The sequence below is a fragment of the Brachyhypopomus gauderio genome, chromosome 21 (genome assembly GCF_052324685.1).
Source record: "Brachyhypopomus gauderio isolate BG-103 chromosome 21, BGAUD_0.2, whole genome shotgun sequence".
In the NCBI taxonomy this organism is placed as follows: Eukaryota; Metazoa; Chordata; class Actinopteri; order Gymnotiformes; family Hypopomidae; genus Brachyhypopomus; species Brachyhypopomus gauderio.
In genome coordinates, this window is record NC_135231.1 from 2,139,168 (window position 1) to 2,166,032 (window position 26,865).

The 26,865-nt window shown below is 40.4% G+C and overlaps 1 protein-coding gene across 17 annotated transcripts in view; it reads right to left on the reverse strand.

The window, feature by feature from the left end:
* The window catches only part of cntn3a.1 (contactin 3a, tandem duplicate 1), an 87,259-nt gene extending 60,636 nt beyond the window's left edge, over nucleotides 1-26,623 (reverse strand). For 2 of the 17 annotated variants that reach the window (XM_076984399.1, XM_076984406.1), the window contains exons 1-4: nucleotides 26,423-26,623; nucleotides 25,010-25,111; nucleotides 16,718-16,852; nucleotides 16,007-16,265 (exon numbers count right to left, since the gene is read on the reverse strand). Coding sequence is in view for 8 of the 17 variants with exons in the window: in XM_076984392.1 (XP_076840507.1) it covers nucleotides 9,087-14,918 (5,832 nt within the window). In the remaining 9 variants the exon portion in view is untranslated. Of the gene's footprint in view, nucleotides 1-3,635; nucleotides 4,057-8,436; nucleotides 16,266-16,717; nucleotides 16,853-25,009; nucleotides 25,139-26,422 lie in introns of those variants that run through there. The other 15 variants (XM_076984392.1, XM_076984398.1, XM_076984395.1 and 12 more) reach the window with 15 other exon arrangements.
* Nucleotides 26,624-26,865: the final 242 nt, after the last annotated feature.

Here is a 26,865-nt window from a genome sequence, read left to right on the forward strand (position 1 = left end):
ACTTGTTAAAGCACTTGGGAGAGAACAGATATATAACACTTTAATGCTGAATAGGATAATAGGAAAATTGTGAATAAACAATATTAAATATGTGAAACACTGAAATATCAATCATGTACTTATGTGAAAGTAAATTCCATTTAGAAAAAGCTTTATGAATGAGTATATCATGTGTAAATATTCAGGTTCAGATTTATTGTAAATGCATTCTGAATTGCATTATTACATTACATTCCTCTTATTGCAAATGCCAACATTATCTTGTTGGATACCACATTAAAACAGCATTCCTGAGTTTAATGTAATATTGAATCAGCACAAATGAGTTAGCATGAATAAAAGTCTTTCTGCAATAACAGAAAAGAAGAATTCTTCCCAGAGTCCCAAAAACCATAAAGATTTCTACATTTAACACATTAAATCTTTTCCCAGCAAGTAAACCAGTTTATACACTACAGAGATGAAAAATCACAAGGTACTGTTTGGCAGTGCTCATTCTTTGTCATGTTCATGGTATACATGTTTCCCAAACAATATATTTAACATTTAAAATGAGATGCGTGCAAGAAGTCTTTTTGTAAGGTCTCAGATCAATTTCTTGGCCTCAGATGAATGTATTGATATCTATGAGCCTGTCCCTGCAGGTCCCTTAGTCTTATTTGGACAATTAATTGTATTTTATTATTGGCTTTGTAGTCTAGACAAAGTCCATGTCTGTGCACATCACTTCATTTTTCAATGAGGCTTGTCTCTGAAATGACCAAACCTTAAATCCTTAAGACATTTGCAAGTATGAATGCAATGAAATAGTTGCATTCAAGATGAGAAACCGTGCAGTAAGAATGTCCATTATTACAGTATTTTTAAACCTTGATTAACCTCATATATCCATTTATATAAGCAGCTACAAAACACAAGTTTTACCTGTATCAATTTCTTTGTGTGACAGCTACAGAGGTAGAGACATGTAGATTATTGCCCATGGCTGTAGCCCAGAGTGTGACACACCGTATATTCCAGAACATAAATCCCAATTCAAAGGAACAGTGACTCACTTTCTACAATTTGGGCTGGTAATATGGTCACTATCCCGTAGCGAGTGTCCCTCAGCAAATGTATTAATATACACATGAAATTAACAGAGCACATCCAACATACTTTTACATATGCCCCCACCCATGGCATTGACACTGACTTCTGCTTTGCTAACAAAGAAAGAGATAATCAAGTGCAAACCTCCAACAGCCAGAATCCATACTGTCAGGAGATTACAACTGCAGCTCCAGACTGAAAGAATAACAGGACCTCAGTTTAATAGAACTAGGCCAATTCAGACTCGGGCCCCAACTCAGACTCGGGCCCCTACTCAGACTCGGGCCCCTACTCAGACTCGGGCCCCAACTCAGACTCGGGCACCAACTCAGACTCGGGCCCCAACTCAGACTCGGGCCCCAACTCAGACTCGGGCCCCAACTCAGACTCGGGCACCATCGCTGTTTCAATGTGTTTTTGTTGTTGGTGCGATTCTCAAAAAGTGCACCAGTACTTTCATCCACTTTTAAAATTACAAATGAGACATCCTCTTACAATTCAGACAAGATCAAGGAGGGTAGAGCAATAATATTTTATCTGGCGTGTATCAACTGCACTTAATCCACATACACCATCTGTATAAAGGTTTCTCTGTTTAGCCAAGGCTCATCAAATGCTGCAATAAATGTCCTGCATTCAATGTCAACTTTACTGCACTACTGTACTTTAATGCAGTACTGTACTATACTGTAGTAAAATCGTCAATCACTTTTTGGTTACACCGTCATACAACAATTAAAATCTAATCATGTTCACTGAATTCTGAACATACCTACATGATCCCCTGAACTCTTTGTATTCTCACCTGAGAACGTCTTACAGCATAGATACAATAGTAATGAGATTAATTCCCTTTAAAAAACCATAACATGCATTAATTAAACTGAGTATCATCCCAGAGGTTAGCCTAAAGCAGCTCTGCAGCTGTGCTGTTTAGATCTAAGCAGAATTCCAGGAGGCATGGCACACTACATCATCTCTGGTGAGCTGCAAGGTCCCAGCATGGGGCCTCTGTAAACAAACTTCCTGTGACTCACGAGCCAGCGAGGGAGGAAAATCCCTTAATATGTTAAAGAGGCTGCTACACTCTCCTCCCTTCAATCCCTCCCACTCGCTTCAGCATGTGGATACACAGCAACAATGCTATGAGAATCATCTTCTTTTCTTTTTTTTTACTCATGTAAACCAGCAGAGTGCAGCAAAAACTGCTATTCCTCTCAATAACTCCCCGAGTGTGAGTAAAGGAGAGACTTGTTTGCTTCCTACTAAAGACATCACACTGCCTGAAAAGAAAAGGTGTCCATTCTTATTTGCAGCCTGTGAAATATCATGGGTTTTACCTGAGCATGCTTTCAGTATCATGAATACAATATAAAACTGAATTAGAACAGATGCAACTTTTTTCAAGGGATCAGAGAAATTGCATGATTGCATGGAATCATTAGAACTTTTCCTATAATACTCTACTGGTTACGAAAGTGATAAACATTTACAATGGATAAGACCTCTAATCACTTTTTCTTGCAAAGTAAATAAAGTTTATAGTTGAGACAGTGATTCTGAATTCGCAGTCTGGCTAAATGCAAAAATCTTTGACAACCCGGACACAGCTGTAAAGACTTTTGCACTTTGATGGTACAGGGTTAAGATGAAGAATGAAATACATTCAAGCTTAACAAAGAGAAACACAATAAGAAAACCATCACCAAACTATCACCTCTTTATGAAGCCTCTGCTCAGTGAACATAAGCAATGAAAAACAAACCAGACAATCTAACAAGTAGCCATGCATTTTTGTTTGCTTAATTAACACTTAGTTTCCTGTTTTTCAAATTTGAATTTTCTTACATACCCAAAACGGATTCACTTTGTCATGTAATTTGCATACAGTGTTAATGGGCTGGCAAAAGAAGCGCTGATTTTGGTAGCATTAGAATCCAATTAATCCCTTTGTTATTTTTAGATGATTCAGATGGAGTAGATCTGGGTACCCTTGACAGATGTTCAGAACAAGATAAATCCATCTCCGTGGTGTTTACTGACAGTTAATGAGTTAATGCCAACGTTTATAAGGAGCAGAATTGATCAATGTACTTCACATCAAATATTGAATTTTATCGGTACAAACATACCCGCACCTAAGGTCAATGAATCTCAAAACATTTAAAGCAATTATGAAAAACAATGTTTTGCCAGGCGGTAAATCTAAAATTGCGTTGATGTTGCCATCATGCACATGCATTGCTTTGCACGTCGACATGTCAAAAAAACATGCACAACAATGTTTCCTCTTCGCAATTATATGAAATTTAGCTTAACGTGTTTACTAGAAGCCAAAGTGCTGTACCCGAGGGTCCAAACATATTCGTTACTGCCTACATCAAAACTATTCAAATATGAAATAAACCGCCTTCGAGCATTTTCTTTGACCAAATGCTTTCCCCCCACACAATAGGAAGAAAGCGAAATTGTACGAATTGTTTTGCTAAATCATCAGTAGCCATATACTGTAGTACAATGACCTGAAACAAGCTGGTACTTGCCTGGATGAGTTGAGCACAGTTTTCAGCCTCTTCGCGTTTCTCCCACCTATACACACATTTTCACTGCCACTGTTCCACATACGACGATTTCATCTAAAGCTGAGCGTTAGTCTGAACACTTTTCGCAAGTGACACAGTATGACAGTATGAATATTTTTTATTAACGGTCCTCACTTTAATCCAAGATATTTTCCTCAAACTTGCCCACAGCAAGACGCGCCTTCGTGAAAACTGCCAAAGGAAACTGTCGGATTGTGGCGACTGAGCCAAGCACAAGAGGAGCAAGCCAGTCGCCTTACGCACTAACAGGGCAATAATCCTCGGAACTGAAAACCAAGAACGCGACGAGCTTTCAGGGTCCAGAGATAAGACATACACTCACACCTACGGACGGGATGGGAATTTGTCCTAGGCTCGCTGGCCATCTGAATATTGTCTGCATGCTGTTCATTGTAATATTTAGCATCTCTACCGTGACGTGGAAGACACGAGTATGACCAACTGCATCTAATTGTATTACAACCGTACTGTGGAACTGTAGTCGTGTGCATTAGTAATCACTTCTGTAAGGAGAATTATTATCGGTGTTTATTATCAGTTGTCTGCGTAATATTAGCCGGCACGTCCACATTTCTTAGAACATAATTAAATGAGATGTGTTACATGGTTATCATGTACAATAGTACTTTCTTTAACAATACGGTTTGATAAGAAAAAAGTTTTTTAATATCAATAGTGAAAGTGAAACAGATACATACATTAATACACGTATGAATTCTGTAATTTTCTTTAAGTAATTTGTGGGTGTACAGTTAGAGTGTTTAGCTTTTCTGTTATAGTGCACAAGCATCCCATAGACATTCATAGTAGTCTGCTTGCAGGATCCATGTTAGCTGGATATTTTTGAGAGTCAAGACTACACTCAACCCAGCAATGACACAGACACATTTCAAAACCTACCAGCACTGACACGCCTGACAAACTAGTGCTACATCAGCGCCTTCAACGAGACTGCTACATCAACAGAGTTAATGCCATGTTGACTGGAATCCACCACCCAGATAATGTCCAGGCAGGACACCTCACTCTAATATACACATGCTACTGAAGGCCTTGATTAATTGGAACAGGTTAGCTAGATCAGGATTGGAATCAAACTCCAAGGGTGTACTGCAGATTTGCAGGACTGCAATTATGCATATGTGGGGGGAGTTTGGGTGATGAATTGTGCCCAAAACATAGTTCACTTATAAAATGCAGTTATAAAACAAGTGCACTTCATCAATTATTCAGTAAGCAGTAAAATGTACGTGTTTCTAATAGCGACTCGTTAGTGGAGAGGGGAATCCATTTCTTTTGCTTTCCGGTACATATAATTAATTTGATTTTACTGTTGATCTAAGATGGCATTCATTCATTTGGCACCATTCAGTATTAACTTGCTCTCCATTTCACATTTCAAGTTTCAGGCCATCTGTGTTCTTCACTGAGAGTTCACCAAAACCTAAAGACTATTTTAACACTATATATATATATATATATATATATATATATATATATATATATATATATATATATATATATATAAAGGAATCTATTTTTCTTCTGAGGATAGCAGACCTTTTGTTAATATACACATAAATACATTTTTTTTAAAATATATGAGTGCTGTATTAGGTAGTGTATTGGGTAGTGTCATGCTCAGAAAGCATGCTCCGAAAGCAAAATCTAATAAGTCTACTGACAGAGCAGTTTGTCATCTTAAAGTTGAAGCATAACAAATGTTTTATAAAATCTTTGTATTTCTAAGTGAAGGGAAAGGAAACAACAAATTATCTATTAAAACTTTCATAAAAGTTTTTATAGCATTCAAATGATGATGAAATACTGCAGTTAGATGCTGATTCATTAGTATTTTATAAACGAGTAGTCAACCTTGAGGGATGTGTATTTTTTATATTTTAGAATGTCATTTTGTATTTGATATGCCAAAAACATTTCACTTTAGCCCCTCCACCACACCCATTACAGCGACACCCATTACAACTCTTTTTCACAGTTGCAGAATGAGTGCGGTTTTCAATTACTGTAGTAACTACAGTCTGGAAGTACTTCAAAAGTATTTGCCAAGTCTTGCCATGATCTTAGTATGTAGATTTGGTGAGTGCTGAGTTGGTAGAGGTTTAAGAGGTATGAGGTATTGCTTTAAGGCAGGGCAATTCAACTGGCGGCCCGCGGGCCAGAACCGGCCCTTTAATTAATTTGTACCGGCTTGCGGTCCATCTCCCCATAAATAATAATAAATATTTGATAAACCGCCGTAAAAATAAATAACATTTTATTTGCAACATTTTACGACACTGTGTGGCGCTTTACGGCACGTCGTGTCTCTATGCGGCACGTTTCTCTGTCACGAGTGTTACTTGGTGTTGATAGCATCTTGGTCTACATACTCTGAAACTATGTATAGGAGCTTAAAAGTGGTCTGCATTCAGTTTTGGATTGCCACGCAATGATTCAATAAACACAGCTCAGTATAGCATAAGCAAGTTCAATGTATTACCACTGTGTTGGACATTTTATATTATTCTCAAATCTGTACCAGAACAATATCACCAGCTCAAGAGGAACTCAAAGGATTCCTAACTCAGTGCTTCTGCTATAGTACCTCTAAGATAGTGTTCTCTAGCTGTACCTCTAAGATAGTGTTCTCTAGCAGTACCTCTAAGATAGTGTTCTCTAGCAGTACCTCTAAGATAGTGTTCTCTAGCAGTACCTCTAAGATAGTGTTCTCTAGCTGTACCTCTAAGATAGTGTTCTCTAGCTGTACCTCTAAGATAGTGTTCTCTAGCAGTACCTCTAAGATAGTGTTCTCTAGCTGTACCTCTAAGATAGTGTTCTCTAGCTGTACCTCTAAGATAGTGTTCTCTAGCTGTACCTCTAAGATAGTGTTCTCTAGCTGTACCTCTAAGACAGGGGTGCTCATTACGTCGATCGCGAAGGAAGTGTCGGTCGATCGCGAAGGAATGTGCGTAGATCGCGTCACATAAAATAGTAGTAGATGAATCGCACATCTGCACTGACGGTTGTATTTTGATTGACATTCACGGTAGCCAATCTGCAATCCACTCAACAAATTACGTTCGCCACCCCCCCCACTCAACAAATTACGTTCACCACCCCCCCCCCCCCCCCCTCCGCCCACCCCCCCCACCCCGCTCAACGAATTACGTTCGCCGCCACCCCCGGTAGATCTTTCTGACTTGGTCATCTAATAAGTAGCTCGCAAGCTGAAAACTGTGGGCACCCCTGCTCTAAGATAGTGTTCTCTAGCTGTACCTCTAAGATAGTGTTCTCTAGCTGTACCTCTAAGATAGTGTTCTCTAGCTGTACCTCTACGATAGTGTTCTCTAGCTGTACCTCTAAGATAGTGTTCTCTAGCTGTACCTCTAAGATAGTGTTCCTCTAAGATAGTGTTCTCTAGCTGTACCTCTAAGATAGTGTTCTCTAGCTGTACCTCTAAGATAGTGTTCTCTAGCTGTACCTCTAAGATAGTGTTCTCTAGCAGTACCTCTAAGATAGTGTTCTCTAGCTGTACCTCCTAAAATGGTGTTCCCTTGCAGTACCTCTAAGATAGTGTTCTCTAACAGTACCTCTAAGATAGTGTTCTCTAACAGTACCTCTAAGATAGTGTTCTCTAGCAGTACCTCTAAGATAGTGTTCTCTAGCTGTACCTCTAAGATAGTGTTCCCTTGCAGTACCTCTAAAATTGTGTTCCCTTGCAGTACCTCTAAGATAGTGTTCTCTAACAGTACCCCTTAGTTCATCATCTGAATAGTTGGTGTGTGTTCAAACAGAACACGACTGGTGGAATGAAAGCCTTTTTGATATCATTTATGAAAAAGTAATCCTAGCCCAACTAGTCACAAGTTTCAGATGGTACTAGATACTAAGTATCAGACTTCACTGAGCTTGGGAGAACTGCATGTGGAATATTTTCCCACTGAAGCATGTAGTCTTCCTAAGGTGTTGGAATGGCATACTAATTTACATTCTGCACCAGTGCATCTGGCCCGTTTTTTACATCTCACCGTTAGAGCACACAACCTGTATCTCTGTGTGAACTCGAAAAAATTACTGCTGGAAAACTGGCCTTAGTATCACCTCCAGCTTTCATCATGGTGGACAACTTAACGGCTCATATGATGGGCAGTGTCCAGTATCTTACTACTTACCTAGACTGAACCAAGAACACAGCTGATGCTAATATAGCTGCTGCATGGAACTGCAGCAGGATGCAGGTTTCTGCCACAAGAGGAGTAGGCTAACCCAAGAACTCACTCATGCATTATCCAGACTCATACTTTTCCACAGAAACCATGTTTCCCTGATCCAAATTCAGTTATCAATCTCCACTGAGTCCTTGAAACCCAAGCTAGCATGAGGTTCTTGGAGGCAAAGAGAACAGGCTCATAACATCTGCTGAGAGTCTGGGGAAGAAGGTTTGACTAATTCCTTTACTCAGGACATAAGATTGTTGAAGACTTGTAATCAGAAATGCAGAAATCAGTAAAACAGATTCTGTGAGAATCTGTGTGGGATTGGCTCCTACAACTCTACCAGCACTTCTTGGAAGTTTTTCTAAAACACTTTCATACTGCAGTTAGTGACTGGAAAACAGCTGAAATACATCACAGTTACTGACTTTATCTGACACAGAAAGCATATCTTAGACCAAACAATTTCAGTGGGGTTGTAATTTGCCATGAAAAAATATTTATTAAAACAATACTAGTATTCTGTCCTCGCACAAGCGTTCTAGACCATGCTAGACAGATAGCTGACAAAAAAGACTTCAGGCGTTGCGTGCGTTTTCATCTTTTATGTAAAACTAGGAAAATAAACAAACATATACATCAACATTTTGCACAGCTTAAATTTTACAGTCTTTAAATAAACACATGAATTAAACAAATGTGTGTGAACATTGTCAACTAAACATAATGCAAATTTACCCATTCCTGCTCACACAATCACCTACAGAAGCCTGTTAGCAATCTATGCATTACTTACTAACATTAGCTTGCCTGAATAGCCGCTAAGGCAGCTAGCAACACATTCGGCCAAGTTACAGCTAACACAGAAACATTATGCATAGCAACACAACATCTCAATTGTTCCTCCTCAAAACAATGTTCCCATATAATAACAGTAGTCAACTTACGAACAAAGATACTCCAAGGCTTAAAAACGCTGGAAACACTGTCTCTCTGCCGTGCTGCAGGCAATCATGCTCGACTGACTGACTTTCAGCAAAACGAAACCTAACTCAAATCCGACCACAAGGGGGTAGTAAATCAACAGAATATAATCACAGGCCTTTCTTATGAGCATTTCACAGTATCACAGTACACTCCCCGTCTGGTATATTAATAAATATACCACTCTTATTTAAACATTTGTTTCAGACAAAAGTACTATCACATCAGTAACAGGCCTAAGATATGTTTTAACAGTTCCTTGTTTTGCGATGCTAACCTCAACTTTTCTCACTCTGTTGTCCTCACTGGGAATGGCCTTGACTATAATACCAATTGGCCACTCATTGCGTTTTACTTGATTATCTTTCAATAGAACAACATCACCTTGTTTGACGTTTTGCTTCTCTCCCTTCCACTTTCGTCTTGTCTGCAGCGTAGCAAGATACTCTTGCCTCCATCTTTTCCAAAAGCAACCCGCGAGACCTTGCACTTGCCGCCACTGGGCTTTGTAAAGGTCCTTGAGTTCAAAGTCTCCAGGTGGTGTTGGAATGGTACCAGCCTTCTGCGTTAGAAGCATTGCAGGAGAGAGAACTTCAGGTGCTTCAGGATCGTTTGAAACAGGAACTAAGGGTCTGGCATTCATTATGGCCATGACCTCTGCCATAAACGTGACCAGAACCTCGTGTGAGAGGCGGGTGGTTGAGGTTTGCAGTAACAAGCCATCAAGGATGTGTCGAACAAGCCCGATCATCCTCTCCCACACTCCTCCCATGTGAGATGAATGTGGGGCGTTGAATGTCCAGGTGCAGCTTTGATCCCTTAGATAGCCTTTGATCTCCGGGTCTTGAATGTCAATTTGCAACTCTTTACAAGCACCAATAAAGTTTGTCCCTTGGTCCGACCGTAAGTGCTTGACAGGTCCTCTGATCGACAGGAAACGACGTAAGGCATTTATAAAACTCGAAGTTGACATTGCCTCTATGACCTCTATATGGACGGCCCTGGTGCTCAGACAGGTAAACATTACAGCCCACCTTTTACAGTCAACGTTATTTGCCCTTGTGCGGTGGAACTTGACATTCCAGGGCCCAAAAACGTCTAGGCCTACATGAGTGAAAGGCGGGTCAACCGCAAGCCTGCTGGAGGGCAAGCTGGCCATTTTCTGCACTTCTAGGCGACCTCTAAGTCTCCTACATGTGACACATTTGTGGAGTGTGCTGGAAATGAGCCTCTTGCCACCAACAATCCATAGTCCTGCCGAGCGCAGAGCACCTTCTGTGAACTGCCTGCCTTGGTGAGCTACTTGGTTGTGGTAATGTCTAACTAAGAGTGTGGCTACATGATGATTACCTGGAATTATCAGGGGGTGTTTCTCCACATCTGGAAGATCTGCTGACCGTAAGCGTCCTCCAACCCTTAACAAGCCACCATCAACAAGGGGGTCAAGTTTTCCAAGAGGACTGCGCGAGATGTCTTTTCCCTTTTTAAGGCTTTCAATCTCCTCCTTGTAAGTCTCAGTTTGAACGCACTGAATGATTGCTGTTTTTGCTTGTGAGATTTCTGTAGTACTTGCAAGATTGCAACTGTGCCAACCTTTACAGACGCTTGAAGCTTTAGAGAATGACTTTGCAACGTGAATGAGGGATTTGATTGCTCTTACCAGAGACTTCCAGCTTGAGAAACGTGCAAATCTGTGAGACCCAAGCTCCTTTTCCTCTGTTCTCGTTGCTAAGGAAACCACTTGAGGACGAATCTCAACATCCGTTGTGGATTCCACAAGGTCAAAGGTCTCTTCGCTCTGCGCTGGATCTCTTGGCTCGGTCTCAGATAGTGTGAGAAACCGAGGCCCAGAGAGCCAGGTGGTCTGTTGCAGTTGGGCTGCTAATACAGGTCTCGTCCCATGATCTGCAGGGTTTTGACCAGTAGTGACATAATGCCACTGGCCTGGTTTGGTAATCCTGCGAATCTGAGCAACTCTGTTGGCCACATACACGTAGAATCTCCGGGTGACATTGTGAATGTAGCCTAGAACTACTCGGCTGTCCGTGTAGAAGTTCACTGCATCAAACTGAATGTCGCTTTCCTCCATAATCAATTGAGTCAACTCCACTGCTAATACCGCTGCACATAATTCTAAGCGTGGGATAGTGTTCGCAGATGAGGGTGCTAACTTTGATTTCCCCATGATAAATCCAACATGACATTGGCTACCAGTGTCAATAACCCTGAGGTATGCTACAGCTGCTATTGCTGTTGTCGAAGCATCTGAGAAGATGCATAGTTCCCTTCTCTGAGCATGTGATGATGAAACTGGAACAAATGGTCTGTGGATCTGGAGATGCTCGAGAGCGGTAAGTGAGTCAATCCACCTTGACCACTCTGCCTCCCGGTCCACTGGTAAGGGCTCATCCCAATCTTGCTGTCCAACTGTTAACTCTCTATACAATGCCTTTCCCTGGATTGTAACTGGAGAAGCAAATCCAAGGGGATCATAGAGGCTGTTGACAACAGAAAGTATTCCTCTGCGGGTGAAGGGTTTGTTATCTTTAGCAACTCGAAAGTTGAAACAGTCATTTTTCAGGTTCCAGCCAACTCCGAGGCTTCGCTGAAGAGGTAGAGGGTCAACATCCAAATCCAAATCTTTGAGATCCGCTGCTCTTTCTTCTGGGGGAAATGCATACATCACATGACTGATGTTCGAGGCTATTTTGTGAAGCCTTATATTTGACTCTGCCATCATGCTTCTTGCTCGTGTTAAGAGCTCAATGGCTTCGCTTTCACTGCACACAGAGGCCAGTCCATCATCCACATAGAAATTGCGCAAGATGAACTGCTTTGTGTTGAAGCCATACTCTTCTTCCCCAAGTTCAGCTGCCCGTCTTAGGCCATAGATCGCAATAGCCGGAGAAGGACTGTTTCCAAAAACTGGCACCTTCATGCGAAACTCCATGATTTCTTTGCTAAGGTCATTATCTTGGAACCACAAAAACCGGAGATAATTTCTGTGGCTTTGCTTGACTCTGAAGCAGTAAAACATCTGCTCCACATCCACAGTGACCGCAACTTGTTCCTGCCGAAAGCGCAATAGAACCCCGAGCAGCGTGTTGTTTAAGTCAGGCCCCCTAAGTAGAATGTCATTTAGGGAAATACCTTTGAATGAGGCGCTTGAGTCGAAAACAACTCGTATTTTGCCTGGTTTTTGGGGGTGGTACACTCCGAATGTTGGTAGGTACCAGCATTCTTCCCCTGGTTCGAGTGGTGGTGCCTCTTCTGCCTGGTCATTATCAAAAATTTTCTGCATAAATTCAATGAATTGCTCTTTCATGTCTTTTCTTTTCTCTAGTGTCCGTAACAGAACAGTGAGTCGCTTTAAGGCCTGTTCTCTGTTGTTGGGAAGTAGAGGGCGTGGTGTACGGAAAGGTAGTGGCGCCACCCAGTGATTGTTATCATCCATATAAACTTCTTTGTCCATAATTTCAAGAAAAATCTTGTCCTCAATGGACAAAGCTGTTTTGTCATCATCAGGATTTCTTTGGAAAACACTAAGTCCCAGGTTGTCTGTCAGTTTGAGTGGAGCTGTTTGTAAGATGTCAGATGCGTCTGTAGTTTGCTGGATGGGAGCACTAAACTTCTCTTTCACGTGTATTGTGCTATGACAAGGCTCAAGAAAGGAAGTGCGCCCATTGTTTAGCACATTAGTTTTGTAGACGTTCACCTTTGTTCGTTTGTGCACCCCTCCAAGGCACACCTCGCCTACAATGACCCAGCCCAAATCTAGCCGCTGGGCATATGGTGTGTTGTGTGGACCATTGTACTGTTCGCGTACTTTGTGCACACTCAGGACATCTCTCCCCAATAAGAGAAGGATGGGCGTTTCTGGCTCAATCGGTGGTATTTCACCTGCAACAGGAGCTAGGTGAGGGAAATGTTGCACAATGTCAGGCATAGGAATTTCTGTGCGATCATCTGGCATAGTATTGCATTCTAAAAGAGGTGGGAGTGGTACATGAGTCTTTCCATCTAGAGACGAGACAACAAAATTGTGAGCTTTCCTCCCGATTGCCTCCTTTATTCCTGCACAAGTCCTTAGAGTGTAAGTAGAGGAGACTGCATTAATGCCAAATAGGTCAAAGAAGGCTGACTTTGCAAGAGATCGGTTGCTCTGGTCATCTAAGACCACATACATTTTTTGGACTTTGTTGGGCTCATTAACAGGGTACACATTCACTAAGGAGATTTTTGAACATGACCTGAGTCCATGGGATGTGTCACAGATTTCTGTACATTTTGAAATAACTTCCGGAGATGGGCAATTTTCTTGCTCCCCGCCATGCTCTTGCCGTGTCGTTTCAACCTCTGTAACCCAAGGAGCTGGGCCAGGATGTAAAGCAGTAAGGTGCTTGTCGCTATTGCACTCTTTGCACTTCACGGCAACTTTACAGTCTTTGGCCAAGTGCTTAGTGGATGCGCAACAACGATAACAGATAGAGTTTTCTCTTAGATAAGCTTTTCTGTCGTCTAAGTGTTTGACTCTAAACCCCCGACATTTTGCCAAGGGGTGCGGCTTACTGTGAATAGGACACCGCTCTGCTGGCTCCTCTATTTTCTTTAGTGAGGTACTATTGTGGAGCGCAGGTGCAACTGCAACTTCAGTTTTTTTCACTGACACTGTTTTGTAATTGTTGTGTCCTAGCGGTTTCTCTGGCTTTACATGGGTCATAGTACTGCATGTAGAGAACATAAAACTTGGATCATTACGGGTTTTTGCTTGACTGCTTACGAAACTTACAAAGTAGCTGAAGGGTGGAAAGGGAACATTATGTTCTTCCTTGTACTTAGAGCCCTGTGTAATCCAGCGTTCTTGTAAGCCATAGGGAAGCTTTTCCACGATTGGGTTAACCCCCCTAGCTGTGTCAAGATAGGCTAAACCTGGTAATTTTCCACCTGACTTAGCTGCCTGAACCTCCATTAAAATATCCCCCAGTTCCCTAAGACGCTGGTTGTCTTTGTTAGATATTTTTGGAAAGGTCTCTAGCTTTAGCAGAAGTGCGTTCTCTATGATCTCAGGGGAGCCATATGTATCATCTAGCCTTTGCCACACCATAGCGACACCTGATGTTGGATTGTGCACATGGACTGACCTGATTCGCATGGCTTGTGGAGATGAGTTTGGACCGAGCCACTTTATCAGTAGGTCAAGTTCCTCTCGTGCTGTTAAGTTGAGCTCTTCAGTAATGTCTTGGAAGGACGTTTTCCAGGCCCAGTAGTTTTCTGGACGGTCATCAAATTTCAGTAGCCCAGAGCTTACCATCTCTCTTCTTACAAGATATTTGGTGAGATCCGTTATTTGTGCTGGTTCACACGGGTAATCTCTTAGACTGGATGAGTGCGACATTGGAGCAGGAACCCAAGGTGAGTAGCCTCTGTTTTGTGCACCAGGCATTCCCTCGTCTTTAATGCAGAGCTTAGATAAACGGGGCTCCTGATCATGAATTGGATACCACTGAATTGGATCGGGGCGTGCTCGTTCTGCCCTCATGGGTGTGGCAGGTGATTCCTGTGAGACCGGAGCTTGCTGCTGAGCGTTTGGTGTCACATAGTGGGCCTGCACATACTCATTTGTGCGTTGAGTACGATCCTCAGGATATATTTGGGTTATTCCTTCCAGTGAGTTTGGCTCAATTTCTGCTGCGGCTTCATAGACTGCTGCTTCTGCTGAGGCTGCTTTAGCGCTCCTATTTACTTTTAGGACATACAGGTTTGCTTCCAACTCTGCTTTGCGCTGTTCTGCTTCAGCTAACATTTTTTGATTTTCAGCTTCAATGCGGGCCTTTTCTTTCATCATCTCCGCTTCTTGAGCTGCATACTTGGCTTCTACCAGGGCCGCCTCTGCTTTAGCTTTTGCCTTGGTAGCTGCTGCACTGGCTGAGGACCTACTTGATCTCCCAGATGACTTGGACCCTGCAACTTGTGACATGGCCTCATAATCTTCTGTTCGGTCTGCTTGCCTTTGTTGGTCCATGATGTTCTTATCGTGGTCGCAGTGTGTGGTCGACAGTGGTTCTGGTTCTGGCCCGCTGTGTAACTGTTCTTTTACTATTCTGTCCTCGCACAAGCGTTCTAGACCATGCTAGACAGATAGCTGACAAAAAAGACTTCAGGCGTTGCGTGCGTTTTCATCTTTTATGTAAAACTAGGAAAATAAACAAACATATACATCAACATTTTGCACAGCTTAAATTTTACAGTCTTTAAATAAACACATGAATTAAACAAATGTGTGTGAACATTGTCAACTAAACATAATGCAAATTTACCCATTCCTGCTCACACAATCACCTACAGAAGCCTGTTAGCAATCTATGCATTACTTACTAACATTAGCTTGCCTGAATAGCCGCTAAGGCAGCTAGCAACACATTCGGCCAAGTTACAGCTAACACAGAAACATTATGCATAGCAACACAACATCTCAATTGTTCCTCCTCAAAACAATGTTCCCATATAATAACAGTAGTCAACTTACGAACAAAGATACTCCAAGGCTTAAAAACGCTGGAAACACTGTCTCTCTGCCGTGCTGCAGGCAATCATGCTCGACTGACTGACTTTCAGCAAAACGAAACCTAACTCAAATCCGACCACAAGGGGGTAGTAAATCAACAGAATATAATCACAGGCCTTTCTTATGAGCATTTCACAGTATCACAGTACAACTAGCATACTAAAACAATGTAGGAAAGAAATTATACTTCTATATGAATGAGTCCTCATAAGGTTTAATACCTTCCCACAGAACCCAACAACAAAAGCAAATATTTGGCTAACAAATATATCTGCCAGTCATTTAAAGCCACTGGACTCTAGAAAGGGTGAACCCATTTGCAATCTGAAACAAATTTCATGTTTAAATGCTAGTGTAGTCCAGCTCTCTATCACACTCAACATTATTGCATCTCTGAATAGACGTTTAATTGCATTCAGCATGAAAAGAATCTTTGCTTGTGTAAACACAAGCTGAGCATATGAACCCACAACCCAATTTCTCCAATTATAAAGCTGTATGAGGGGTGTCACAGTGCTGTATTCACTCCCTCTTCAGTTTCTTACCTAGTGATGAGTCTTTACAAGATTTTTGGTAATTCTTTTCCCAATTTCCCCAGTCCTGCATGTACTGTACACTGTTAGATCAAATACTTTGAATGCCTTTTGAGGGATGTTTAAACTCCAGGTATCAAATTGCAGCAGTCTGGTAAGTAAAAGAAAGCACAATATCTTTAAGGTTGAATAATTCAGTGTGAAAGATCCCTCAGCTATCGCAGATACAATGCTAACTAACATCCATCTCTTGCCTGGTGAAGATCAGGTTCTGGGTATATGTATGTGGGGGAGAGAGAGAGAGAGAGAGAAAGAGAGAGAATCAACTCAATATGTAATGACCATTCCTGCAAAAAAGGGAGACATGAGTGCTAAAATATATAATTTGCTTTGCATGCAATTTTCATTTTATCCTTGTCATTTCAATGTTAACTTAAAAGCTGCAATATCTTTCCCAAAAAAAAAGAAAAAGAAAATAAATGCCTTTAACTGCTGAACATGTTTGTTGCTCCTAAAATGGTTTCTTATGCTCATGTGCTTCTTTTCTTATTTTTAGTATTTTCCTTCTTTGGACTTGGACTTTGGATTACTTACATCCTGGACTTGGATTTTTGGATTACTAACATCACAGACTTGTTCTTTGGGTTTGTAAGAAACCTTTACCTGTCATTTAATTTTGAGCGACTCCCCTGCTTAGCACAAGCACCTCAGAATTCACTTTACCTTACAGGCGTTTGGAGTTCCTTGAGATAGTCCACTGAAGACTTTGCATCTTTGCTTCATAGTAGATGTATTACCGCTAAAAGCAGACTTCTGTGGATTACCATTGGTTGGGTTAAAGAGCTCTCAGCTAGGTATCTGTAGAAAGGGGGATGTAGTCTTGAATAATATATTCATAGCTTCAAAAAACCTGACATCAGTTAATTCATTACAGGATTGTGTACAAGTCCTACATAAGCTATTCGTGCCTTCCAGAAATGTAATCTGATAAGAACTGTAGCAGATGCCACGAAGCACAGACTACATCCCTAGCAGAAATGTTTCATTTTTTGGAGAACAATTGTGTTGTAAAGTTTTGCAGCTATGTAACTGACGTTACTTCTGATTTATTAGACATTAATTTGCCAGTGTGTCCAGTATTTTTGTTATTATACAGTGATTGTGTTACTGAACTGAACTTTCTATAAGAGCAGGATTCTGATGGCTGGATCACAGCTCATGTAAAAATTTTACAGAATCTTGAACCTAATATTCACTTGAAGAAAACCTCACTAGAATTCTTCTTGGACATTTGTAGTTCCACTTCCACAAATTAAATAAAGCAACTCGCATCTTCCAGTGATACCAGGTCAGTGACAACTCCACATGAATGCTTTTATCCAACGTTAAACCAAAGAACATGAAATATTCTAAAAAGCTAAATCTTTGGTAGCGTCCATGACAAGTACAAACGCAGACCTGCATGAACAAGAAAGGGTCTATGAGAAACATTAAAGGCCTGTGGTACTTAAATACTGAGGTGAAACAAGGGGCAGGTGCAAGTGATTATAACTTAATAGGCAGGTGATTGGGAGCAAAGGAGACAAGGGTGTGTGGAGGTGTGTGTGTTTGTTTGTGTGTGTGTGTGTGTGTGTGTGTGTGTGGCTGGATGTAGAGAGAGGGAGACAAGGGAGGTGTAGATTTGTGTGCGTGGTGCTGGGTGTAGCCCGAGGTGTGACGTTGTCAAATGCTATACAGTTTGTGAAGAATCATATTTGAATCATCCCCCTGAGAGCCGATCTGAGTTTGATGTCATTTCTGTTATACTGAACGTGCAATGTTTGTTTTATTGAAAGACCCAATAAAACATAATAAAATAAAAAACATGCCTTGTTCAATATCCATGGTCTGCTCACTAGTCTAAGTGATACCATTTAGTGAAATATTGATTGTATTCTCCAGTTCCAGATTTTTGGACTGGTCATTTTGTAAAAGTACATCAGTACCAATATTAAAATGAATAGGTAATATGCAAAATGGATATATTCCTAAGTTTAAATAAAACCTTTCATTCTTTCAAGTTTGGGTTCAAAATTCCATCCCATTACATTTGCCATTTTGGTTTACAATTGGTGTTTCCTCTCTGCATTCATACTGTGGCTTTCAATATAGCCCAGTCTTTCAATATAGCCCAATCTTTCAATATAGTCCAGTCCTTCAATATAACCCAGTCCTTCAATATAGTCCAGTCCTTCAATATAGCCCAGTCCTTCAATATATTCCAGTCTTTCAATACAGCCCAGTCTTTCAATATAGTCCAGTCCTTCAATATAGTCCAGTCCTTCAATATAGCCCAGTCCTTCAATATAGTCCAGTCATTCAATATAGCCCAGTCATTCAATATAGCCCAGTCCTTCAATATAGTCCAGTCCTTCAATATAGCCCAGTTCTTCAACATAACCCAGTCATTCAATATAGTCCAGTCATTCAATATAGCCCAGTCCTTCAATATAGCCCAGTCCTTCAATATAGTCCAGTCCTTCAATATAGTCCAGTCCTTCAATATAGCCCAGTCCTTCAATATATTCCAGTCTTTCAATATATTCCAGTCTTTCAATACAGCCCAGTCTTTCAATATAGTCCAGTCCTTCAATATAGCCCAGTCCTTCAATATAGTCCAGTCATTCAATATAGCCCAGTCATTCAATATACCCCAGTCCTTCAATATAGTCCAGTCCTTCAATATAGCCCAGTTCTTCAACATAACCCAGTCATTCAATATAGTCCAGTCATTCAATATAGCCCAGTCCTTCAATATAGCACAGTCCTTCAATATAGTCCAGTCATTCAATATAACCCAGTCTTTCAATATAGTCCAGTCCTTCAATATAGCCCAGTCCTTCAACATAGTCCTGTCATTCAATATAGCCCAGTCCTTCAATATAACCCAGTCTTTCAATATAGTCCAGTCTTTCAATATAGTCCAGTCCTTCAATATAGCCCAGTCCTTCAACATAGTCCAGTCATTCAATATAGCCCAGTCCTTCAATATAGTCCAGTCCTTCAATATAACCCAGTCTTTCAATATAGCTCAGTCCTTCAATATAGCCCAGTCCTTCAATATAGTTGTCATTCAACATAGCCCGGTCCTTCAATATAGTCCAGTCATTCAATATAGTCCAGTCATTCAATATAGCCTAGTCCTTCAATATACCCCAGTCATTCAATATAGTCCAGTCATTCAATATAGCCCAGTCCTTCAATATACCCCAATCCTTCAATATAGCCCGGTCCTTCAATATAGCCCAGTCCTTCAAGGTTATGAAAGGTTATATGTGGCTGGTTTTAAAATGTACCTTGTTTTCTGCATGACTTCTTCCTAAATTCTAGCCTAGGTAAATATCTATTGCTAACTCAATATAGTGAACTCCAAATAGCACCTGTAATGGTGATAGCATTTGTGTCATGTACAATCCAGGTTAAAATGTAAACCTCTGTATTGATTCTTTACCCCCATGATTATAGTGGGGCATAGAAACATTTTCCTTGGGCACATGCCCCATTTAATTGGGTGTAGTGATGTCCCTGACTACTATTGCTATTTCAATTACACAAGTGCTCAGGATGGGTTGGTTTATTTTACGTCCATTGTGTTCATTTATGTGCATTCAAACTCACAATGAAATATTTTCTCCACCATGAAGCTCAGATTGCTCGGCTCAAAAGCGTCCACTCTGATTGGTCCTCGCTGTTCCTCATAGACTTTTGGGTAATAGGCCACTTCTGAGCCTGCATGGTTAAAGTCCTCACTGAAGGTCACAGTAAGAGTGCATAAAGGGTAGTCATGAGCACCCCTTTGATTGCCACAGTGAGAAATGGGACACCCTACGGCCCCATAGTTCTTGCGTGCATGCACATTTGTGGTCAGCCAGACCGCAAGAGCATCATTTGGGACTGTGCCAACATATACTTAGTGCCATACTGTGTGCTCATTCAGTGTTATAATGCTTGTATTGCTCCAGTTGCATTTTCAATTTCACAGCCTTCCACCTTTCAGTCAATCAGGACAGGGTTACAGCACAATAAGCAGATCAGAGCTGTGTCTGAAATGGTCTACTCGTCACTTGTTCACTAATCACGACATAGACATTTCTATATAGAACACAAAAAATGGTGTATTGTCTCCCCTATGGACACAGCAGACAGAATTTGGACAACAGCAGCTTGCGATTGAAATGTGTCATTGTGATCTTTCCTTGCATAAACTATCCAGATCATCAACAATAATAGACTAGCGCTACAACCACAACACATGAAAGTAAGGTGGTTTTATAGCTTTAAAGTAAAGCTATGTTCTACTGCTTCAAATGTGTTATGTCTTGACTTTAATGCCTAGCCCTAAAGCTATGTCCATGTCCTCATTTTATCAATAAAAGCTATTGAGTGAAACATTGTAAGGTTTATTTCTTGAGCAAGAGCTTTCTGAATTACTGAATGTATCACTCACCCCAAACTCTTTAAAATGTACATTTGTCAGAAATTGATGATCATACACTGACCTCTTTGTCCTGCTATGATTTTGCTTGGTGACTTTAATGTGCATGCCAATATTGGGTGTTCCTTTTCTATGGAGCATCATGAGATATGATGTGAATTTTTTCAACATTACATAGCATGTAGATATTCAACACACATCTTCATGCTTATACACTCACTGCATCCTACTGGTGCATCCTACATCCTATTGATACTTCTAATCACAGACTCACTCTTAATCTTAGACTTAATGCAGTCTTAGTGTTTCTGTCAAGAAAACGGCAGTCACTTGTCATAATATTAAAACTATTAATCCTCATTCACTGCTTGAAGTGTCTCTTCAGGACTGACCTCTTTCAGATTTTTCTTTATAAATCAATTTTTTCCTTTTTCAATTTCAAACAATTGTGTTCCTGTAAAAACTAAGGTAATTCAAGCAAGCCATTCTTCCCCAGACTATACTGCTGAGTAGAGTAATAAAAACCACCGTCTGGTGTCTCAACACCATATAGAGGAGAACTGGCCTCCATACACACATGCACTGTAATCCGTACCTACTGTATGTGTAGGGATGTCCTTAATGCTGTTTGTGCTACCTACAATTAGTCATTAGGCGCTAATGCTACTGTTAAAGGGATTGGCAGTAGGCTATAGGATCACCAACAACATTACATTTTTCTGAATGATAAAATCACTAAAATTTATCAATATTTTCTCCTCTGCTCCTCAAACATGTTTTTCTTTTGAATCCTGTCCCCATAATAAGTTCTAGCTTATAATGTTATCTAGACCTCCCCCTACTTCTCTTGTCAAGGTCTGTGTTCATGGAATTTCTACTCCAGTGGCTCATATGATAAATACAGCTGTTACCCCTGTATTGAAAACAAACAAACAAACAAAAAACATGGTTTTGACCCCACATCACTTCTCATAGTAGCTATAGACCCATATCCAGCCTCCCTTTCATGACTAAAGTTATGGAAATAGTGGTAGCCAAGTAACATCGATGTGATTTCTTCATTTCACATTTCCTTTGTGAACATTTCCGTCTGGATTTCACACATATTACTGTACTGATACTGCCCTCCCAAGAGCTGCAAATGACCTTTGGTGGCATGATGATGGACACCTAAACATTCTGCTCCTGCTTGACCTCATTTCAGCCTTCAGTACCATTAATCACAATGCACTGCTTTTCCATCAACATCGGTTGCTATAGATTGGTTTGGGACATACCTTTCCAACAGAAAACAGTTAGGGAACAACTCACTCAAGGTGTTCCCAAGGATCAGTTCTTGACCACCTCCTTTTTGTCATTTAAAAGTTGCCCGTTGGACAAATGATCTGTAAGCATGGTCTTAGCTTTGCATGGGCTTAACTTATGCACATGGCATATGCCAGTTCCACAGATTTTCAATAATGTTTCTTCTACCATGTTTCTGGTACATGTGTCGACAGATCTGTGATCTCAAGCTCTGGATGAATGAGAATTTTCTTAAAGTAGCAAAAAAAAAAAAAAAGTAAAGCAAAACAAAAGGGAGATTTTCCTAGCACAAGTGAGGGAACATTTTAGCTTTTAATTAAGAAAAGAAAAGATGCGCTAGAGCGGAGTAAGAGAGTCGAGGCTTTTTGCTGATGAAAAGGTGTCTTGGAGCAACACTGTGAAACACTGAACTCAGACTGTGGGGTTTAAATAGGTGGTTGAAATGAGAAACGTGCAGTTAATAACCAGTAAACTGGTGATTGTGAGCGGGGACGTGGAAAGGAGACGTGACTGGTGTACAAGTCACGGCTGGGTAAAGGCTGAGGCGTGACGCCCACCCAAATTGTTAGAAACCTTGGCTACCTTCTTGATTCCACACTCTCTCGAGTCCCATATCTCATCCCTCACTAAATCTGCCTTCTTTTATCTCTGCAATATCGCCTGTCTTTTGCCTTTTCTGAATATTAATGATGCTGCAGCCCTAGTGCATGCCTTTATCAGTTCCCATATTGACTATTGTATGTTTTTCCTCATAGGTCTTGCTGCTAAACATCTGAACAGACTTCAAAGTATTCAAAACTCCACAGTGAAAGTATTAACACACACAAAGAGATCTGTTCATATTACACCTGTTCTTCATCAGTTACACTAGTTACCTTTCTCATCTCATATTAAACATAAAATCCTCTTTCCTATATTCAAAGCTCTGCATGGTCTTGCTCCTACATATCTTCCTGACCTCTTTCATCTTTACAACTCTTCTTAATTCTTATGGCAGCCATCTGTTCACTGTACTTCACACTCAGCTTTCCTCTGAAGGAAGAAGGGTAGTTAGTGCTGGGGCACAAAAACTCTAGATGCCCTCCCCCGATGTCTCTGGGACCCATGTCTCCTCTCCCTCCAGAGTTCTTTGTGTAGGACATGTATGAGAACTACACAATGTAATTGCAACAAATGAATCAACCGATCAAGTAAACGCTCAAAAAGGCCCTGAGAGAATTTCGGAAAATATTAATGCCTTGTAAAAGAACTTGTTTGCCTAGAGTGTGCTACATATATAAAGCCTTTAAATGGACTTTACAATAGTAACCTAGTTCAATTCATTTTCTTGATAGCCTTCATGTTTTAATTGACATTTAGTTGAACTTTTCAAGCCTTTCAATGTAGCAAGTTTGCAACATTTTTCTGACCACATTTTTGTGAAGAAATCTAGTTAAATTGGTATGTGTGCCTACATCTTGGCCTCGCAGTTACCATGGCGGGGCCTCTAAGCAATCATGAACAGGATAAGATGTAGCTGTAAGACATAGCAGGAAGTTTGATCTCCAAAGTTCTCTATGTGAATCATTAACAAACATGAACCTGCACTCACACATGTGAACTTATCAACTAAGTGGCATCAGAGATCACACAACTATCTTTTTTAATACTTTAATGAAAAGAAAACATTGTTCATATCAAGTGACTGGCCCTTGGCACATCCACGCTAATTAATACCTTACAGTGCATTATTATCAGGCCTTTGCCAGTGAGGCCCAAACGAGGGCGATTAAATCTTGTGGATCTTTGCAAACACATTAATTACAGTGTGAAACATTAATTAGTCTGGAGAATACATTACATGCTACATCTATTTTAATCAAGGAGAGTGCATCGCAAAGTATGAATTATCAACATGTGTGCTAAATGATGAACAGGTTCTCCAGGTAGAGAGCATTCAATCTTTCCATATGTCACAGCTTAAATGATAAGAGGAGGAAACACAAGTAATTACCTTTCATACCTGCTCCCTAAGAGCTTACACTTAATACTTAGAATATTTAGTCGGGCAACTGCCCAAAACCGCCAGCCCTGAACAGAAATAACCCACTGTATCCAAGAAGTATTGATGAAATATTAAATACTGTATATAAATTGTAGATACTATTATTTACTATAGTTTCTAATATATTTATGTATGTTTTCCATTCCCATTGTGTTAATACCACTATGTTAAACTGGCTAAGGATCTCTGTGCAACAATCATCAACAGACCTGAAAAAGACTCTGAGGCGCACACACACACACACACACACACACACACCTTGAGATGCTGCTTTATTATAGTGGGTAGGTTTCTCCAGTTATAAAAGAACACTTCAATTCTTTTGAGAACACAAAAAAAGCCATTTGAGATATGGACTATGACTCCTCCATGGGCTCAGATGGGGACAAAACACAAAAGATTTCAGACTTGGTTACACTTTAGCTCTTGTTACATACACACACACGCACACACACATACTGTATACACAAATCACAATCAGTTGCTGTAAACAACATTAAGGATTTTATATATATATATATATAAAAAAATCCTTAATGTTGTTTACAGCAACTGATTGTGATTTGTGTTCATGCAGGAATAAAGAAAGGTCGAGAGAAAGAGAAAGCAAAGAGAGAGAAAGGGAAAGAGCAGAGATTAATGCATGCACAGAAATTCAATTTAAGCCCCTAAGTCCGACTGAGGTCTCCATCTGCCACTTATTTGACAATCTGAGATCAAATGTAAGTGAATTCTGCAGTGAACAAATGTTGCTCTTCCTGACTGAGGAAAGCAGGTTCGCCCAAAGGGGAGTGTTTAAGCAGATGACATTTGAGCAGTCCATAATGTACATGAGAAATGTACATTTAAGTACATTTTATTAACTTTCAAAGGTTTTGGAACGTTTTGCCTATGAACTTGTTCTAATATTATCTATGTAGGTATCATGCATGAATGTGTGTGGGCATGACACTAAAAGAAAGCAGGATTGAGAAAGAGAGAAGGGGAGAGAGAAAGAGAAAGAGAGAGGGAGAGAGAAAGAGAGAGAAAGAGATTTAAAGGGTATGTCCAGCGATTCTAACTCAGGTCACCGATGGCCTCCCAGTCTCAGAAAAGTGATATGACAACATTTTTCATCTGGACTCTAAAACATGGCGCAATCAATATTTAATCAAAGGTAGATCATGTAGTCTACAAGATAGAATATATTTACCTTCACAGCCATAAACAGCCACACAGCTGCATTCAGATTGTGCAGAGGCAAAGAAAATCAGAAGAAGATCAGAGATCCATCAATAAAATGTCCAGTCTTGGCCTAGGACAAATATCCCTCTTGTTTAATCTGCATATAATAAATAGGGTCAGTGCACAGTATAATTACAGGACGAAGCACACGGGAGTTCATCTTAGAAAATGATGCATAATAGCAGGGACTGCCAGCCTACGTTGATGACGACGCAGCAGAAGGCAGATCTAATTACGCCCCTTGCACTTTTCGCTGGGCCGGCTCTCGACGTGTCCCTTGTGAGCCCGCAGAGACGGGGTAATCGGCTCAGTGTAGGTTAATTCAAGTCAACTCTGCCGAATCCTCTAATTCTCACGGAGTCGTTGCGACAAGTTGCTGTTCCTGCCATATCCACTGGCTTAAACTGACAAGCTCTCTGGAGAGTTTGAGTGACTTTATCAGCAGAGTCTGTGATCTGTGTTCCCAGACTCAAGCATTTAATCCACTGGCCTCATAGTATTGTAGAAGAAACCAAACATGCTAGGTAATTAAAATGCAAATGTCTCTATGAAACAGTCTTTCGCATGCTATTATCCATAAGAATCCTCATGCTTCAGCAATTGAAATGCACCAAGTGTTGCATTTTCTTTAGTGCTACCATTTCTCCGAGACTGTATTACACTGGCATTATTGACCATGTAGTAAAACTGACGTGGTTAAACTATATATGAAAAATGTGTTCTGTTTAAGTGCATTCCAGATTTCAACAGCATAATTCATAATTGTACTCATTATTCATGATTCACATTTCCTATTACTGCTGCTGCAAAAAAAGATGATTATTTCCATTATAAAAAGAATTACGTGTAATATAGCAACAATATAAACTAACTTTTGGTTATGAAAACATTTTAGGGCTACACAAAACCACTTATTACTAATACATATACTATAACCAGAAAAGTTTGGTGCTAGTCACTCTCAGATAACTAACTCACCTTATAATAAACTTGATTAGCTGGTGAGGTGAATCAAATTAGGGAATGCACACAGCAAAATCCCCAGCATTGAATTAACACCTACCATTAATGAACCCTTCCAATGCTTTAGAACTACTGTAGCTGCCACATCTTGAAATAGTTGGCCAAATGCAATGTACTGTATTCAATATGCTGCTTTACTGTTAAATGCAGTGTGAATATAATTCAAATGTAGCTCTATTTCCCAAACACATCTGCAGTATGTGCATTTTGTATTAGATAGAAAGGCAGGGTTCCTATCCATAGTGCAGGTATAGGTACCCTATAGGTGAAGGTCAGGTTTGAAAAATTCTGAAACCTTGAATATTTTCTGAAACATAATAAAGCAAAAATAAAGTGAAATGAATATCACAACATTTACCTCCCCATAACCTCCATGGGCTCCCACTGTATCCATGTTTGTGGTTTAAAATAGTCTTGTAGAGCCACAATAAATCACCAACAATGTTATATCCTTAGGTTATTATATTTTAACATAGTGACTGAAAGGCTTCAGCATGAAACTATTATCTACTCATGAGTACGATAGCCAGTGTTCTCAGCACAATGTGACGTTAACACACTGCCGTTGATCGATGACGTTAAGCTCTGACGTTCAGTGATGACACATCACTAACCAAGACATTCGAGCATGTGTGGAACAGTAAGATTACATGTGTTCTGCTCTTTATCAGGTGTTACCATAAGACGCACAGTGCTGGAGAACGTTTTGTCATTTTGAATATTTCCTAAAGCAGCTGGCTTGTCTGTTCTGTGTCTGGTTGAAGCATATAGGCAAGACTCTCAACAAATATGAAATATATG